This window comes from Takifugu flavidus, chromosome 19 (assembly GCF_003711565.1).
Source record: "Takifugu flavidus isolate HTHZ2018 chromosome 19, ASM371156v2, whole genome shotgun sequence".
In the NCBI taxonomy this organism is placed as follows: Eukaryota; Metazoa; Chordata; class Actinopteri; order Tetraodontiformes; family Tetraodontidae; genus Takifugu; species Takifugu flavidus.
Window position 1 is genome coordinate 7174550 of NC_079538.1, and position 17238 is coordinate 7191787.

The 17238-nt window shown below is 47.0% G+C and overlaps 3 protein-coding genes across 4 annotated transcripts; 1 reads left to right on the forward strand and 2 right to left on the reverse strand.

The window, feature by feature from the left end:
* Positions 1 to 222: 222 nt before the first annotated feature.
* Positions 223 to 4455, reverse strand: LOC130516481 (hydroperoxide isomerase ALOXE3-like). Its single transcript, XM_057017584.1, has 14 exons — positions 4266 to 4455; positions 3934 to 4135; positions 3781 to 3862; positions 3577 to 3699; positions 3341 to 3444; positions 2972 to 3141; positions 2743 to 2886; positions 2268 to 2471; positions 2074 to 2160; positions 1828 to 1994; positions 1621 to 1742; positions 1451 to 1551; positions 1135 to 1305; positions 223 to 1048 (listed from the first exon to the last, which is right to left on the reverse strand). The coding sequence occupies exons 1-14, from the start codon at positions 4404 to 4406 to the stop codon at positions 869 to 871; spliced, it is 1998 nt and encodes a 665-aa protein (XP_056873564.1). The 5' UTR covers positions 4407 to 4455; the 3' UTR covers positions 223 to 868.
* A 5037-nt stretch (positions 4456 to 9492) lies between these two features.
* LOC130516484 (serine protease 48-like) lies at positions 9493 to 11566 on the forward strand. Of its 2 annotated transcripts, XM_057017590.1 has the most exons (3): positions 9493 to 10267; positions 10346 to 10520; positions 10623 to 11566. In XM_057017590.1, exons 1-3 carry the CDS (start codon positions 10258 to 10260, stop codon positions 10879 to 10881), a joined length of 444 nt encoding a protein of 147 aa, XP_056873570.1. In that variant the 5' UTR covers positions 9493 to 10257; the 3' UTR covers positions 10882 to 11566. The 2 variants fall into 2 exon arrangements, with proteins under 2 accessions (XP_056873570.1, XP_056873569.1); XM_057017589.1 differs by having other exon boundaries at positions 9495 to 10520.
* Positions 11163 to 15544, reverse strand: LOC130516479 (hydroperoxide isomerase ALOXE3-like). The gene is made up of 15 exons (XM_057017583.1): positions 15388 to 15544; positions 15160 to 15316; positions 14879 to 15080; positions 14726 to 14807; positions 14522 to 14644; positions 14286 to 14389; positions 13917 to 14086; positions 13687 to 13830; positions 13212 to 13415; positions 13018 to 13104; positions 12772 to 12938; positions 12573 to 12694; positions 12391 to 12491; positions 12075 to 12245; positions 11163 to 11987 (listed from the first exon to the last, which is right to left on the reverse strand). The coding sequence occupies exons 2-15, from the start codon at positions 15298 to 15300 to the stop codon at positions 11808 to 11810; spliced, it is 1998 nt and encodes a 665-aa protein (XP_056873563.1). The 5' UTR covers positions 15301 to 15316; positions 15388 to 15544; the 3' UTR covers positions 11163 to 11807.
* Between the last annotated feature and the right edge of the window lie 1694 nt (positions 15545 to 17238).

The following is a 17238-nucleotide window of genomic DNA, read 5'->3' on the forward strand; positions in this document are numbered from 1 at the left end:
AAAATGTTAACGGAGCCATGTCCGTTATTGTCCCTCTGTCCTGTCCTGTCCTGTCCTGTCCTGTCCTGTCCTGTCCTGTCCTGTCCTGTCCTGTCGGAGTTGAATTGAAATAGGTTACCGGGTTCTGGCGTTTAACAGGAGTTTAATTTTGCTTTATGTAATATTCTACTTGCTTTGTCTCTGAGCGTCTTTCTAACAAACAATGCACCCACACTTTATAAATGAGAGTCGAGGTTTAAAACTTTATTTCAGATTGGACACATCAGTGACACAAGTATGCACGTGGATTCTGCTGTGGTTACTGCCAGGAACATTTTAGAGTTGAAATACAGACATATTTGACTTTCCAGGTCGTTCAGGGGGAAAAGAACGAGCATTTTTAGGACTTTTTTTGTATAGTATAGTATGAAAGTAGTCCAGAACTGATGATGCAAGTGTTCACGATTGTCCCAATATATTTGTTTCCCAACCTGCGTGTTAGTTATTCAAGGCTAATCAAGATAAAAAAAAACTGCTCTTAAAACCAACCACCAAATTATTCACCATTATTTGACCACAACCGACATATGTTAGATTACCAAATCACCCAGATAGAAATAAGTACAGCTAGCTATGGTGAGCTACCATTTAAACCTTTAAATGTGCATCAGTTGACACTATTTTTCATTCTAAGAAGATCCATAAAGACAGTATATATGTCTGTTGTATTTAAAGACCCACCCCTCTCTTTTGAAAATGGTTCAGTTTCTGCATAAAGATTAAAGAAAACAGGACTAACTGCAACTTCATGCCAACGTTATTTTCACCGATTTGAAACAAAAGGATTTAGACATTGCTTCAACGGCCGCGTCATGAGTGGAAGGGATCTTTACATTGCAATGCTGTTCTCAATCTGAGTGGGATCCATGTAGATGTAGGGGGGGTTCCGCTCCGCGGTTCTCTTGGCAATCTCTTTGCTCAATTGGGACAACTGGGCCTGAAATTCCTTGATGATTTGCTTAGGAGTCGCTTCATCAAATCTCTCATCAGGGTAATTACCCAGGTAAATCTGTCCAAATGAAGAAAAAAAACAAGTGAATTAGGCTCCCGGAATAATCAGTCATTATGATAAACTTTAATGGTTTGCAAATTTACCTTGTCAGTGTAATTGCCTGTAAGAACAATCGTCACTGTGGCAAAATTAATTGACTCTGAAACATTTGGAAGTGTCTCCAAAACGGTCTCCATGCTTGACTGGCCCTTGGTGGTTGGGGGGGGTTTCCTCAGCAGCAGCGAGTAGTTGGGCATCATGGAGCAGAAGTCGTACTAAAACGCCACAGAGGTGGAAGCACAGCGTGAGTTCCAACGAAGGCTCATATTTTGTTTCCTCAGGCATCGGGTTGGCACTTCATATGTTCCCTCAAAGCTCATTAACAAATCCTACCGTTCCCTCTTTGATGAGTGATCATACCTGTGGATTGTTGACTGCAGAATGCTGAGCGGAGACTGTGAAGATCACCATAGTCAGAAACTTGATCAGTTCTTCAGCGGTGGTGAAGGCTTCTGGGAAACCTGTTAGTGGGATTGTTCACAGCAATTAGCGATAAAACACATATAAAGGGTGAATCGTTCTTACTGTACCTGTTTCTTTCTTTCCTAAGAGACAGTGTACGAAAATCTCGTTGATCCATTCCTGCAGCTCGGTGTCTCTTGTGACTTCACAGTCGGTGGGGTAGTAGTAGCCCACCATCGCCGTCACAAAGCTGGTGAACCAAAATCAACGCTTGAACCTCCACATAATCAAAACATCGAAACCTCACGTTTCATCTGTTGCTATTCAAGATTGACCTGCTAATGATGTTCCACAGCTTCAGGCCATCATCTCTGTAGAAGTTGTTGGGGATGGAGTCCAGCCCTCGTGCACGGACGTTCTCGGGGAGAAAGAAGTAGCTGTAGTGAAGGTCAGCGAGATCCCTCTTCATGAGCTCCACTATTCCGTTGAATCCAAGTGAACTCTAATTATAGTCGCAAAAACATGGAATGCGATTTGATTCCAGAGGAAATATCCATTATAATTGATGTAGAAGACGGTACCTCGCTCAGGGCTCCATTACTTCCAAACAGACTTTTACGGCCTCCGGTGTTTACATGTAGTGTGTACCTGAAGTGTGGCATAAGGAGCTGTGAACACAGAGAGAAAAGAATGTTAGAGGTGGAACAAAGAACACACCCAGCTTCTTCAACACCAGAGAAGACTGACAGGCTGCTCCTCCTCTCTCCACTCATACCTTGTAGATGGGGTGAATCTCAGGGAGACATCGGAGACCAGCAACAATGTAGGCCTCCACCATGAAGTGGGTTCTTAAGAGGTGAGTGATTGATTGGTGCATCAAGGCGTACGCATTCTTAATGAAAAACTTGGCCAGCAACCAGTCTGTCTCTGAATCACTGGGCAGGAAGATGGGGTTGGTCTCAGATGGTTCTTGTTGTAACTAGGTAGAATAGAAAGGTCATCAGTGATTCAAGCTTTATACTGCACCATAAATATCGATAAGATATATTTTACCTACATATCTTGTATTTTATACATATTTAAATGATTACACATATGTATAGAATCCATTCAGAAGCTATTCTGTCGTCCACCACTAAGTTTAAAACCTTATAAGGTTATTGAATATTGGAAATGTCAAAAGGAGGAACTCTTTTAGTAACGTATTTCAGCCTCAAAATTTGGGAATTTTCTCATTTTCAGGAAAATACCTGGATGGCGATGGGCATCAGTTTCTTTTCCGCATTCACATAGAACAAACAGAGCCCAGGGGTCACTTGCAGAGGTTTGCCTTCGTGCTCTCTCCCTGGTAGGCCGTCCACCTTCTTGGCATCAAAGATGAAGATGTTGCCTTTCTGTGTTGAGAAGAGGGGGAAAGCATACCAAACCAAGCGGATGCCTTTTTAAAAGTCCCAAAGCAAAGCCCCTCATCTCGCACACCTGCAGCTCTTCCTGCAGGGAGCTTCCCCCCAGGAACGCCTTCACCATCTCCTCAGTAACCGGGAAGTTTGTGGGAAGCACGGTGCACTTGGTGATTATGTTGGGGTTGACTCCGTTCAGAAACTGATAACCATAGAAGTCGTCCTCCCTCCAGTGGTCTGCCACGTACTCTACCAGAAGAACAAACATGAAATATGAAAGAATGGCCAGCAGTATTTCAATTTGAATACTTTTTTATCCATAAAAGAGTGATTCTGTTAGCCGTGACAATGCAGCAGCAGAGATCATCATTGAAAATCCAATTATATGGTTAAAATTCCTCGTAATGAGCTGCAGAATAGTGAAAGTAGTGGCACAGCTGAACTCTACTTGACATTGGTGTAGTTCTGAAGCTGAATATTCTTTGCATGTCCTCAAGGCTTTCCCAGTTTTCCTCAGATCCAAGCAGGCCTTTGAGAACCATTGCAGTCCGACTGGAGAAGGATGCACACATGGAAGAAAAACACGGAGATAAAATCCTAACGCTCCACAAGGTTTTTACTCAACGACACATAGAAACGGACCGTATGAGGACTCAGAGTTGTGACGCAGTTGTGTGAGCTCACATTATGGTTTTGGTGGACATAATTTCAATTTCTTTGGAATCAGAGAATTGGAGTTCAGACGGGATCTGGGAGACGTCGGTAAAACCGTTGATTTCCATCAATCCTTCGGCCAGAGTCCTCCATCTAAAAACAAAGGAGCCCAGCAACGATTGTTTCGGGAAGCCCAACCCCCACAAAACGACCGCTTCACACATGACGACTTACGTGTAAAGCTGCTTCTTCCTGGACAGCTCTCTCTGACGGTGATCGCACAAAAAAGGATGATCATCCTCAAAGGCCTTCATGGCTGCAACAGGAAGAGGACATTTATCCAACCTGGCCTCATTGAATGGTCATTTTGCTTTGTTTAAGGCAGACCTCGCCCCCCCCTCAGCTCCACCAACTCTCCGTTAGAGATCCATCTATAACAGGGGAAAAGGATTTCTTCTCCCTCTGGAGTCTTCACCACTATTTTGGAGCAGTACCACTCATCATCGCTCAGGCATCTGGCCTCTTTTGTCACTTTGAGCATCAGCAGCTTCCCCAAAGGAGATTTTGTCTTGAAGACGTGAGTCCAAGTCTGAAATGAGGGGAAATATAACAAACCTCTGCAACAACTGCTTCCTCCAGTGTTAAACTGCTCAGGAGATACATTCAGTGTTGTTTTCTTTACTATTGAGGAATAATGTCCAATGCAGCGTGCAACTTACGGAGCCCCGTCCGATGCCAAAGATGTTGAGCTGGATTTTGTCACTTTGTCCATCACTTCCAATTAAGGTGACAAATATTTGGTCGAACGTTCCAGAATAGTTCTGATTTCCGGTTGTCACTTCTAAGTGGTACTTGGCCATCGTCGCTGAATGGATGCTGCAGGATAAAAAAGAGGAACGTCTGAAAATCTGTAAAATCGAAAGTGCTGAAAGTGTCTTTGGTCTCACCTGCCCATCAGCGTTCTTCTCCCCTGATGTCTGAGGACCTCCTCAGTTCCTGGGTTATAAACCTTTCAGCTGTCCCACCTTCTTTGTGAGTTCACCAAATAGGTGGGATCTGTGAAACTTGTCTTTCAAGTGTGTGTGTGTGTGTGTGTGTGTGGTGTAGGGTGTGTGTGTGTGTGTGTGTGGGGGGGGGGTTATGTATGTAGTTGTCACACCCTGCTCCAGCCCATGGACTCAGTTCTTTTCCACACCCTCTGATCACACACCTGCTCTGTCACTGATCACTCACCTGCTCTCACTCATCTACCAGTATATATTCTCCAGCCTCACACTCACTCGGTGCCAGATCCTTATTCGTTCCTGATGACCTTCCAGCGTATTCCTGTTTGCCTTCTGCCCGATCTCGACCTTGCTTGTCCCCGACTATTCTGTTCTGCTCGCTCCCCGGTGAGTCCTCTCTGTTGTCTGTGTCCGACAATAAAGCGGTGTTCAGCAAGACTCGTGTGTCGCATTTGGGTTCTTATCTGGTTCCTGACAGTACGATCTGGCCAGTAATGAACCCAGCGCACAACTTGTCCCAGCTGGACCGACTGGATCGGATTTAGGGAATCATTCAGCAGCACGAGGAGGCGGCGGCGGCTGCCGCCGCAGAGACGAGACGCATCACGGAGGCGAACGAGCGGGCCCTCGCGGAGCTTTCCTATCTGGTCAGCCGACTGTCAGCGCGCCTGAAACCGGCGGCGCCTCCCGCTTCAGCAGGGTCCCGAACCTCGGGTTGGCAAGCCCATGCAGCTTGGCCGCACGGCGCTCACAGGGGAGGAGCGGCGGCGTCAGTTCAACCTGTGCCTCTACTGTGGTGGATTAGGACATTTCGTGGCGACCTGTCCAGTAAAAGCCCAGACTCACCAGGACTCTGGGGGAATACTGGTGAGTCCTATTTCTGCTTCCCCTCGACAACCCCGTATTTCACTCCAGGCTCGCTTCTTACTTCCCGGGGGGCCACAGGACCTAGCTGCCCTCGTTGATTCTGGTGCTGACGCCTGCTTGATCGGCGGAGAGGTGGTTCAGCAGCTGGGCCTTGGATACGAACCACTGGCGTCCGTCATCCCAGCCCAAGTGTTGGATGGGCATCACCTGGGGAACATCTGTCACTGGACAGGCCCGGTGACAATGCTGCTGCAGGGCAACCACCGGGAGGAAATACACTTCCACATCCTGGAGGGAGCACACTTTCCCTTGGTCCTCCTCTCCCGCAGGTGCGGGGTTCTTCTTTGTGGAGAGAAAAAAGATAAGTCTCTGCGACCCTGCATCGACTACCGGGGCCTCAATGACATTACCGTGAAGAACCGGTACCCGCTGACCCTTGTTGCCTCCGCCTTTGAACTGCTCCAGGGGGCCACTATCTTCACAAAGTCGGATTTACAGAACGCCTACCACTTGGTTCGCATACGGGAGGGCGACGAGCGTTCAACACCCCGGCTGGCCACTACGAGTATCTGGTAATGCCCTTTGGATTAACCAATGCACCGGGCGTCTTCCAGGCCTTAGTTAATGATGTTCTTCGGGACACGTTAGACCAGTTTGTCTTTGTCTACCTGGACGACATCTTAATCTTTTCTAAAGGACTCAAGGATCACGTACAGCATGTGCGGGCAGTTCTGCAGCGGCTATTGGACAATCAGCTGTTTGTAAAAGCTGAGAAGTGCCAGTTTCACGCCCCATCAGTGTCCTTCCTTGGATTCATCATTGCCCCGGGGAGTCTCCAGATGGACCCAGGGAAGGTCTCGGCAGTCGTGGACTGGCTGAGTCCCGCAAGCAGCTGCAGCGATTCCTGGGGTTCGCCAATTTCTACCGGCGCTTCATTTGTAGTTATAGCTCCACCGCAGGACCACTCACGGCTCTTACCAGCACCAAGATGGGGTTTGCTTGGACCCCAGAGGCGGACGCAGCATTCCGGGAGCTCAAGAGGCGGTTCGCGACTGCCCCCATCCTGCAACTGCCAGACCCTAACCGCCAGTTCGTGGTCGAGGTGGACGCCTCCAACACGGGGGTGGGAGCGGTGCTGTCCCAGAGGGCTCAGGAGGACCAGAAGCTGCACCCATGCGCGTTCTTCTCTCTGGTCGTAAGGAATTACGACGTGGGAAATCGGGAGCTGCTTGCCATCAAGTTGGCACTGGAGGAATGGCGGCACTGGCTGGAGGGGGCTATGCTGCCTTTCATCGTGTGGACAGACCACCGCAACCTGGAATACATTCGTTCAGCCAAGAGGCTGAACTCCCGGCAGGTTCGGTGGTCACTGTTTTTCACTCGGTTTGATTTTACCCTTTCCTACCGCCCAGGGTCCCGCAACGGCAAGGCAGACGTCCTCTCTCGACAGTTCGCGGGGAAGGAGGACCAAGGCCCTGGGAGGACCCCGGAGAACATTCTCCCCTCCCCGTGTATCATGGCAGCAGTAACCTGGGGAATCGAGGAGAGAGTCCGGAGGGTGGCTGCCAATCAACCTGGACCTAGCACCTGCCCCAACGACCGGCTCTTCGTTCCTGACTCTCTCAGGGCAGAGGTCCTGGAGTGGGCTCACGCGTCTCGGTTGGCCTGCCACCCTGGAGCACGTCGGATGGCGGGTCTGCTGAAGCAGAGGTTTTGGTGGCCCTCCCTGGGGGAGGATGTCCAGGAGTTTGTCAACGCCTGCCCCGTCTGCAACCAGCAGAAACAACCACGCCGAACACCTGCCGGGCTACTGCAACCTCTGCCGGTGCTGCATCGACCCTGGACACACATCGCCCTGGACTTCGTCACCGGGCTGCCCCAGTCTGCGGGGAACACTGTTATTCTAAACATCATCGACAGATTCAGTAAAATGGCTCACTTCGTGCCCCTGCCTAAGCTGCCGTCGGCAAAGGAGACGGCCCAACTAGTGATCCAGCACGTCTTCGGCTTCACGGCCTACCGGAGAGTGTGGTGTCAGACAGGGGTCCTGCCACATGGTTGACCTTTCTGGGCTGGGTCGAGTATGCCCACAACTCCCTGATCAGTTCGGCAACGGGAATGTCGCCGTTCCAGTGTGTTTTTGGATATCAACCCCCTCTGTTCCCGGCTCAAGCAGGCGAAGCATCTTGTCCCTCTGCAGCAGCTTATGCCCGCCGCTGTAGGCGGACGTGGGCTCAGGCTCGGGCCAATCTTCTGAGGGCGGGCGCCCGGTATGAGGCGGCGGGCAACCAGCACCGGACCCCGGCCCCCAGATACAGTGTGGGACAACGCGTTTGGCTATCTACGCGGGACCTGCCTCTTCGGGGTGATTCCAGGAAGATGGCCCTGCGGTTCGTGGGACCGTTCCCCATCGTCAGTCATCAGTCCGGCGGCAGTCAGACTCCAGCTTCCCCGGTCAATGCGCGTGCACCCCACCTTCCACATTTCTAGGATTAAGCCTGCCCACGAGAGCCCCTTGGTCCTGGATCGCCCGGCCCCACCTCCCCCACTGCTAGTGGATGGGGGCCCGGCATACAGTCAGTCAGCTCCTGCGCTCCAGACCCCGCGGCAGGGGTCTCAATACCTGGTCGACTGGGAGGGTTACGGACCTGAGGAGAGGTCCTGGGTACCAGCACGTCACATCCTGGACAAAGAGCTAATTTCCACTCCCCTGCTCACACCACACCCTCTGATCACACACCTGCCCTCAGTCACTGATCACTCACCTGCTCTGTCACTGATCACTCACCTGCTCTGTCACTGATCACTCACCTGCTCTGTCACTGATCACTCACCTGCTCTGTCACTGATCACTCACCTGCCCTCACTCACTGATCACTCACCTGCTCTCACTCATCTACCAGTATATATTCTCCAGCCTCACACTCACTCGGTGCCAGATCCCTATTCGTTCCTGATTACCTTCCAGCGTATTCCTGTTTGCCTGCCTGCCTGCCCAGTTCCAATCTTGCCTGTTCCTGACCATTCTGTTTAGTCTGCTCCCCTGTAAACTCTGTCTGCCTTCTGCCCGATCTCGACCTTGCTTGTCCCCGACTATTCTGTTCTGCTCGCTCCCCGGTGACTCCTCTCTGTTGTCTGTGTCCGACAATAAAGCGGTGTTCAGCCAGACTCGTGTGTCGCATTTGGGTTCTTATCTGGTTCCTGACATGTAGTATGTCATTTTATGCCAAGCACAACAGTAAAAACAACCATGGTGTGAGCTGACCTCAGCTGTCAGTCCTGACAATCTGTTTAATTGTAATTGTTTAACTCTGTTAATATCTCCTAAAACAGCCGGTTCAGCCTTGTCACCCAAGTCCTTTTGATTCTTTACAAACATACAAATTTAAAATGTAAAACTCAACATTACCTGTCTTTTCCAAATAGTATACATATAATACTATATATATAAAATTGTATTATATATCATATCTTGTACTGTATTATATATTATCGCATGTTGCTTAAATGAGATGTTATAAAAAATGGAATCAAAACTATAATCGACTAGCCAGCACCTCTTCTACAAAGATTTGTTTTAGAAGATTATTGTTTCTTCCAAAGCAACAAATGAGAATATATGGCCCTTAGCTGAGAATTAAATGGTAATTAATTAAAAGCGCGAGTTTTTATAGAAACATACGTGTCACCTGCAGGGCTCAGAACATGTTGGTCTTAAAAAGGTACAAGAACCAGTTTGAACCCAGTGCTTATCATGAGCAGATCGGTGCCAGAGGACATTAGAGCACCGTCTTATCTCTGGCTTCTTAAAGAAGAGAGGGGCGTTTTCAGCTCGACCAGTCGGTCCTGGTAGTTTTCATACACCAGCTGTAGACGATGGGATGGGGGGGGGGCAGTCTCTTCCCGTGAATGTCGATTCTCTACATTGTTATATGGTGTATAGGTGTATGTCTATATAGGAGATCTGTGTGGGAACGGAGGGATGACTCCAGCCCTCAAGGACGGGGTTTGTCCAAGGCTTCTCACAGGAGGGATGTATGCTTTCCATAAGGCATTACATCTCCCTCTGTGCAAGAAGAGGGTTCGCTTGAGAAACATTCCACAAATGAACAAATCACAGTTGTTTCCTTAGGGTAAAGTTCTGTTTTAACAGGTTTTGACTTATGGCATCTAGAGACTCTGGTTTCCATAGACTTGCCAGACAAGTACATCTCAACGACAAACACAAATGGTGTCTTAAACATGGTCTTAAAACCAGAGGAGACAACAGATCCCTTGACAGGAGATGGAGTAGCCCGGCCACACAGAAAGAAAATAGCTACCACACATTCACAAATGGTGACAAAGTGACAGTAGCAATACATGAGTTCACTATGGTGTATGGTATATCTGGATGTATTACAGGCTTTTAATTCCTGTTAAGTTTGATTTAAGGTTCCAGATACTTGTAACAGCTAATGTGATCATACTGGACAAAACCAGAGGAATGTTGTCTTCTGTTGTCGCCTTCATCAAATGCCCTCCTGGGCTGGCGTAGCTGAGAGCTGATATAATTCCACCCATCAGTCACCAACTGTTTGTCGGAGTATTGATAGTTCATGTTAGATCAGGTTGTGCTGATGAGCCGTACTTTTGCATCTGCACATGTCAGTAATTAAAGCGACGTTTGCTAAATGAAATAATATTGCAGCAGCCTCCAGTCCTCCCATGACCGTAGGGAAAAGGGCTGTAGCACTAGTGCCACCTTGTGTTCATTCTTTGAACAAAGTTTGCGGCACGGATCGCATTTGTGGAGTCAAATTAGCTGCAAGTGATTTTGTTCCTTTCTTTTCCAGGATCAATGGCTCTGGGTAAGCACACTAAAGGTCAATTAAATTCTAACCCCTCTCCATCTGCCCTCACGCACCCAGTTCTTTCTGTTCTGTCAGATTGTGGAAAGGCACCATTGAATACAGTATCTGAGAATACAAACGGTACCGATGCCACAGCCGGAGCGTGGCCCTGGCAGGCCAGTTTGCATTTGAGTTTTGTGGATGGCCACGTCTGTGGAGGGACACTTATTACCAACCAGTGGATACTCACTGCAGCTCACTGCCTCCAAAAGTAAGGGAATACAGTAAGAATCCTGCAGCGAGGTTGCATGAACAATCTGTAGCCCAATATAATGCAAAGACAAACAGACGCCATTTGTTCTTCTTCCTCCAGACACATCTCCTGTGCCTGGGTCGTCTACCTTGGAAGACAGAGCCAGAATGGAGCTAACAAGTACGAGGTGAAGCGCTCCGTGTCCGAGATCATCATCCATCCTCAGTACAACGACACCACCCTTGACAATGACATCGCCCTGGTGAAGCTCCAGAGCCCCGTCACTTTCAGCGACCACATCCGCCCCATCTGTCTGGCCAGTAACTCCAGCCAGTTCTATAACCCCGCGTCCTGCTGGGTCACGGGCTGGGGGACATGAGGACATTTAGAAGGGTGGACTCGGCCGTCCTACTTCTAGATATTTACTCTTGTCCAATATGCCTGAGAGGAAAGCAATTGTTGGGTCGTTGTGTGGCACTGATGACATTTAAAATGTTAACGGAGCCATGTCAGTTATTGTCCCTCTGTCCTGTCCTGTCCTGCAGGAGTTGAATTGAAATAGGTTACCGGGTTCTGGCGTTTAACGGGAGTTTAATTTTGCTTTATGTAATATTCTACTTGCTTTGTCTCTGAGCGTCTTTCTAACAAACAATTTATAAATGAGAGTCAAGGTTTAAAACTTTATTTCAGATTGGACACATCAGTGACACAAGTATGCACGTGGATTTCGCTGTGGTTACTGCCAGGAACATTTTAGAGTTAAAATACAGACATATTTGACTTTCCAGGTCGTTCAGGGGGAAAAGAACGAGCATTTTTAGGACTTTTTTTGTATAGTATAGTATGAAAGTAGTCCAGAACTGATGATGCAAGTGTTCACGATTGTCCCAATATATTTGTTTCCCAACCTGCGTGTTAGTTATTCAAGGCTAATCAAGATAAAAAAAAACTGCTTTTAAAACCAACCCCCAAATTATTCACCATTATTTGACCACAACCGACATATGTTAGATTACCAAATCACCCAGATAGAAATAAGTACGGCTAGCTATGGTGAGCTACCATTTTAACCTTTAAATGTGCATCAGTTGACACTATTTTTCATTCTAAGAAGATCCATAAAGACAGTATATATCGTCTGTTGTATTTAAAGACCCAGCCCTCTTTTGAAAATGGTTCAGTTTCTGCATAAAGATTAAAGAAAACAGGACTAACTGCAACTTCATGCCAACGTTATTTTCACCGATTTGAAACAAAAGGATTTAGACATTGCTTCAACGGCCGCGTCATGAGTGGAAGGGATCTTTAGATTGCAATGCTGTTCTCCATCTGAGTGGGATCCATGTAGACGTAGGGGGGGTTCCGCTCCGCGGCTCTCTCGGCAATCTCTTTGCTCAATTGGGACAACTGGGCCTGAAATTCCTTGATGATTTGCTTAGGAGTCGCTTCATCAAATCTCTCATCAGGGTAATTACCCAGGTAAATCTGTCCAAATGAAGGAAAAAAAACAAGTGAATTAGGCTCCCGGAATAATCAGTCATTATGATAAACTTTAATGGTTTGCAAATTTACCTTGTCAGTGTAATTGCCTGTAAGAACAATCGACGCTGTGGCAAAATTAATTGACTCTGAAACATTTGGAAGTGTCTCCAAAACGGTCTCCATGCTTGACTGGCCCTTGGTGGTTGGGGGGGGTTTCCTCAGCAGCAGCGAGTAGTTGGGCATCATGGAGCAGAAGTCGTACTAAAACGCCACAGAGGTGGAAGCACAGCGTGAGTTCCAACGAAGGCTCATATTTTGTTTCCTCAGGCATCGGGTTGGCACTTCACATGTTCCCTCAAAGCTCATTAACAAATCCTACCGTTCCCTCTTTGATGAGTGATCATACCTGTGGATTGTTGACTGCAGAATGCTGAGCGGAGACTGTGAAGATCACCATAGTCAGAAACTTGATCAGTTCTTCAGCGGTGGTGAAGGCTTCTGGGAAACCTGTTAGTGGGATTGTTCACAGCAATTAGCGCTAAAACACATATAAAGGGTGGATAAAGGTTTGTATCGTTCTTACTGTACCTGTTGCTTTCTTTCCCAAGAGACAGTGTACGAAAATCTCGTTGATCCATTCCTGCAGCTCGGTGTCTCTTGTGACTTCACAGTCGGTGGGGTAGTAGTAGCCCACCATCGCCGTCACAAAGCTGGTGAACCAAAATCAACGCTTGAACCTCCACATAATCAGAACCTCACGTTTCATCTGTTGCTATTCAAGATTGACCTGCTAATGATGTTCCACAGCTTCAGGCCATCATCTCTGTAGAGGTTGTTGGGGATGGAGTCCAGCCCTCGTGCACGGACGTTCTCGGGGAGAAAGAAGTAGCTGTAGTGAAGGTCAGCGAAATCCCTCCTCATGAGCTCCATTATTCCGTTGAATCCAAGTGAACTCTAATTATAGTCGCAAAAACATGGAATGCAATTTGATTCCGGAGGAAATATCCATTATAATTGATGTAGAAGACGGTACCTCTCTCAGGGCTCCGTTACTTCCAAACAGATTTTTACGGCCTCCGGTGTTTACATGTAGCGTGTACCTGAAGTGTGGCATAAGGAGCTGTGAACACAGAGAGAAAAGAATGTTAGAGGTGGAATAAAGAACACACCCAGCTTCTTCAACACCAGAGAAGACTGACAGGCTGCTCCTCCTCTCTCCACTCATACCTTGTAGATGGGGTGAATCTCAGGGAGACATCGGAGACCAGCAACAATGTAGGCCTCCGCCATGAAGTGGGTTCTTAAGAGGTGAGAGATTGATTGGTGCATCAAGGCGTACGCATTCTTAATGAAAAACTTGGCCAGCAACCAGTCTGTCTCTGAATCACTGGGCAGGAAGATGGGGTTGGTCTCAGATGGTTCTTGTTGTAACTAGGTAGAATAGAAAGGTCATCAGTGATTCAAGCTTTACACTGCACCATAAATATCGATAAGATATATTTTACCTAGATATCTTGTATTTTATACATATTTAAATGATTACACATATGTATAGAATCCATTCAGAAGCTATTCTGTCGCCCACCACCAAGTTTAAAACCTTATAAGGTTATTGAATATTGGAAATGTCAAAAGGAGGAACTCTTTTAGTAACGTATTTCAGCCTCAAAATTTGGGAATTTTCTCATTTTCAGGAAAATACCTGGATGGCGATGGGCATCAGTTTCTTTTCCGCATTCACATAGAACAAACAGAGCCCAGGGGTCACTTGCAGAGGTTTGCCTTCGTACTCTCTCCCTGGTAGGCCGTCCATCTTCTTGGCATCAAAGATGAAGATGTTGCCTTTCTGTGTTGAGAAGAGGGGGAAGCATTACCAAAACCAAGCGGATGCCTTTTTAAAAGTCCCAAAGCAAAGCCCCTCATCTTGCACACCTGCAGCTCTTCCTGCAGGGAGCTTCCCCCCAGGAACGCCTTCACCATCTCCTCAGTAACCGGGAAGTTTGTGGGAAGCACGGTGCACTTGGTGATTATGTTGGGGTTGACTCCGTTCAGAAACTGATAACCATAGAAGTCGTCCTCCCTCCAGTGGTCTGCCACGTACTCTACCAGAAGAACAAACATGAAATATGAAAGAATGGCCAGCAGTATTTCAATTTGAATACTTTTTTATCCATAAAAGAGTGATTCTGTTAGCCGTGACAATGCAGCAGCAGAGATCGTCATTGAAAATCCGATTATATCGTTAAAATTCCTCGTAATGAGCTGCAGAATAGTGAAAGTAGTGGCACAGCTGAACTCTACCTGACATTGGTGTGGTTCTGAAGCAGAATATTCTTTGCATGTCCTCAAGGCTTTCCCAGTTTTCCTCAGATCCAAGCAGGCCTTTGAGAACCAGTTCAGTCCGACTGGAGAAGGACGCACACATGGAAGAAAAACACGGAGATAAAATCCTAACGCTCCAAAAGGTTTTTACTCAACGACACATAGAAACGGACCGTATGAGGACTCAGAGTTGTGACGCAGTTGTGTGAGCTCACATTATGGTTTCGGTGGACATCATTTCAAGATTTTTGGAATCAGAGAATTGGAGTTCAGACGGGATCTGGGAGACGTCGGTAAAACCGTTGATTTCCATCAATCCTTCGGCCAGAGTCCTCCATCTAAAAACAAAGGAGCCCAGCAACAATTGTTTCGGGAAGCACAATCCCCACAAAACGACCGCTTCACACATGACGACTTACGTGTAAAGCTGCTTCTTCCTGGACAGCTCTCTCTGACGGTGATCGCACAAAAAAGGATGATCATCCTCAAAGGCCTTCATGGCTGCAACAGGAAGAGGACATTTATCCAACCTGGCCTCATTGAATGGTCATTTTGCTTTGTTTAGGGCAGACCTCGCCCCCCCCTCAGCTCCACCAACTCTCCGTTAGAGATCCATCTATAACAGGGGAAAAGGATTTCTTCTCCCTCTGGAGTCTTCACCACTATTTTGGAGCAGTACCACTCATCATCTTTCAGGCGTCTGGCCTCTTTTGTCACTTTGAGCATCAGCAGCTTCCCCAAAGAAGATTTTGTCTTGAAGACGTGAGTCCAAGTCTGAAATGAGGGTTAAGATACATTCAGTGTTGTTTTCTTTACTACTGAGGAACAATGTCCAATGCAGCGTGCAACTTACGGAGCCCCGTCCGATGCCAAAGATGTTGAGCTGGATTTTGTCACTTCGTCCATCACTTCCAATTAAGGTGGCGAATAATTGGTCGAACGTTCCAGAATAGTTCTGATTTCCGGTTGTCACTTCTAAGTGGTACTTGGCCATCGTCGCTCAATGGATGCTGCAGGATAAAAAAGAGGAACGTCTGAAAATCTGTAAAATCGAATGTGCTGAAAGCGTCTTTGGTCTCACCTCGTCAGCGTTCTTCTCCCCTGATGTCTGAGGACCTCCTCAGCTCCTGGGTTATAAACCTTTCAGCTGTCCCACCTTCTTTGTGAGTTCACCAAATAGGTGGGATCTGTGAAACTTGTCTAGCAAGTGTGTGTGTAGGTGTGTGTGTGTGGTGTGTGTTGTGGGGGGGGGGGGGGGGGGGGGTATGTATGTAGTATGTCGTTTTATGCCAAGCACAACAGTAAAAACAACCATGGTGTGAGCTGACCTCAGCTGTCAGTCCTGACAATCTGTTTAATTTTAATTGTTTAACTCTGTTAATATCTCCTAAAACAGCCGGTTCAGCCTTGTCACCCAGGTCCTTTTGATTCTTTACAAACATAGAAATTTAAAATGTAAAACTCAACATTACCTGTCTTTTCCAAATAGTATACATATAATACTATATATATAAAATTCCATTTTCATTCCATTAATTTTATTATTATATTATATATCATATCTTGTATTGTACTGTATTATATATTATCGCATGTTGCTTAAATGAGATAATGTTGTAAAAAATGGAATCAAAACTATAATCAACTAGCCAGCACCTCTTCTACAAAGATTTGTTTTAGAAGATTATTGTTTCTTCTAAAGCAACAAATGAGGAGAATATATGGCCCTTAGCTGAGAATTAAATGGCGTGTAAATGGTAATTAATTAAAAGCGAGAGTTTTTATAGAAACATACGTGTCACCTGCAGGGCTCAGAACATGTTGGTCTTAAAAAGGTAGTACATCTCAACGACAAACACAAATGGTGTCTTAAACGTGGTCTTAAAACCAGAGGAGACAACAGATCCCTTGAGGGGACTCTGACAGGAGATGGAGTAGCCCGGCCACACAGAAAGAAAATAGCTACCACACAATCACAAATGGTGACAAAGTGACAGTGACAGCACATCACACCAGTTTTAGAATCGCTGCATTGGCTACCCGTGCGTTTCAGGATCGATTTTAAGGTTCTTCTATTAGTTTTTAAATGTCTTAATGGTCTTGGCCCGACTTATTTATCCGACCTGCTTTTATTCTATCATCCCTCGCGGACTCTGAGGTCCTCCGACACCGGCCTTTTAACCATTCCACATGTAAGCACTAAAACGCACGGGGAAGCGGCCTTCAGTTATTATGGTCCCCGACTGTGGAACAGCCTGCCGGAGAACCTCAGGGCCGCAGAGACTGTTGAGATTTTTAAAAAGAGGCTCAAGACACACCTTTTTAATCAAGCCTTTAATTGATTTTCTGATTATTTTAAATTTATGTCTTATCCTTATTTTACTTGACACTTTTACTGTTTTACTCCCTCAGTTCTTATTCCCAGTTTTTAGTCTTTACACCTTTTATCCCATTTACTGTTTTAGTCTGTTGTAGTCTTAGTACTGTTTTACTGCTCCAATTCTTAGTTCCTCAGCTTTTAGCTTTTATACCTTTTATCCCATTTACTGTTTTAGTCCTTCAGTTTTTAGCTCCAGTGTCTCCTCATGGTGTTTCCTCATGGGGGCCTGCCAGGCTGGGAGATGTTTCCGGTCTACCGCTGGGGGTGCTGTCCCATTGTCGACCCTGGACTGGGTGGTTAGGGGGCTCTGTGCTTTGGCGTGGAGCCTCCGGACTGTCCGGGTCGGGGTGGTCTTTGTGGCGGTACCACCTGTGGTCGCGGACCGTGACCTCCCTCGGCCTGGTAGGCCTCCAAAGGTGGCGTCTCCTTCGCCTCAGGTCTCGGTGCCCAGCCATGTCTCAGCTTGCCTCAGCTTGTTTATGTGTGTGGGTGTGTGTGTAAGTGTGTTGTATGCATGTGTGTGTGTCTGTCCTTTTCTTAATTCTGTTGTTC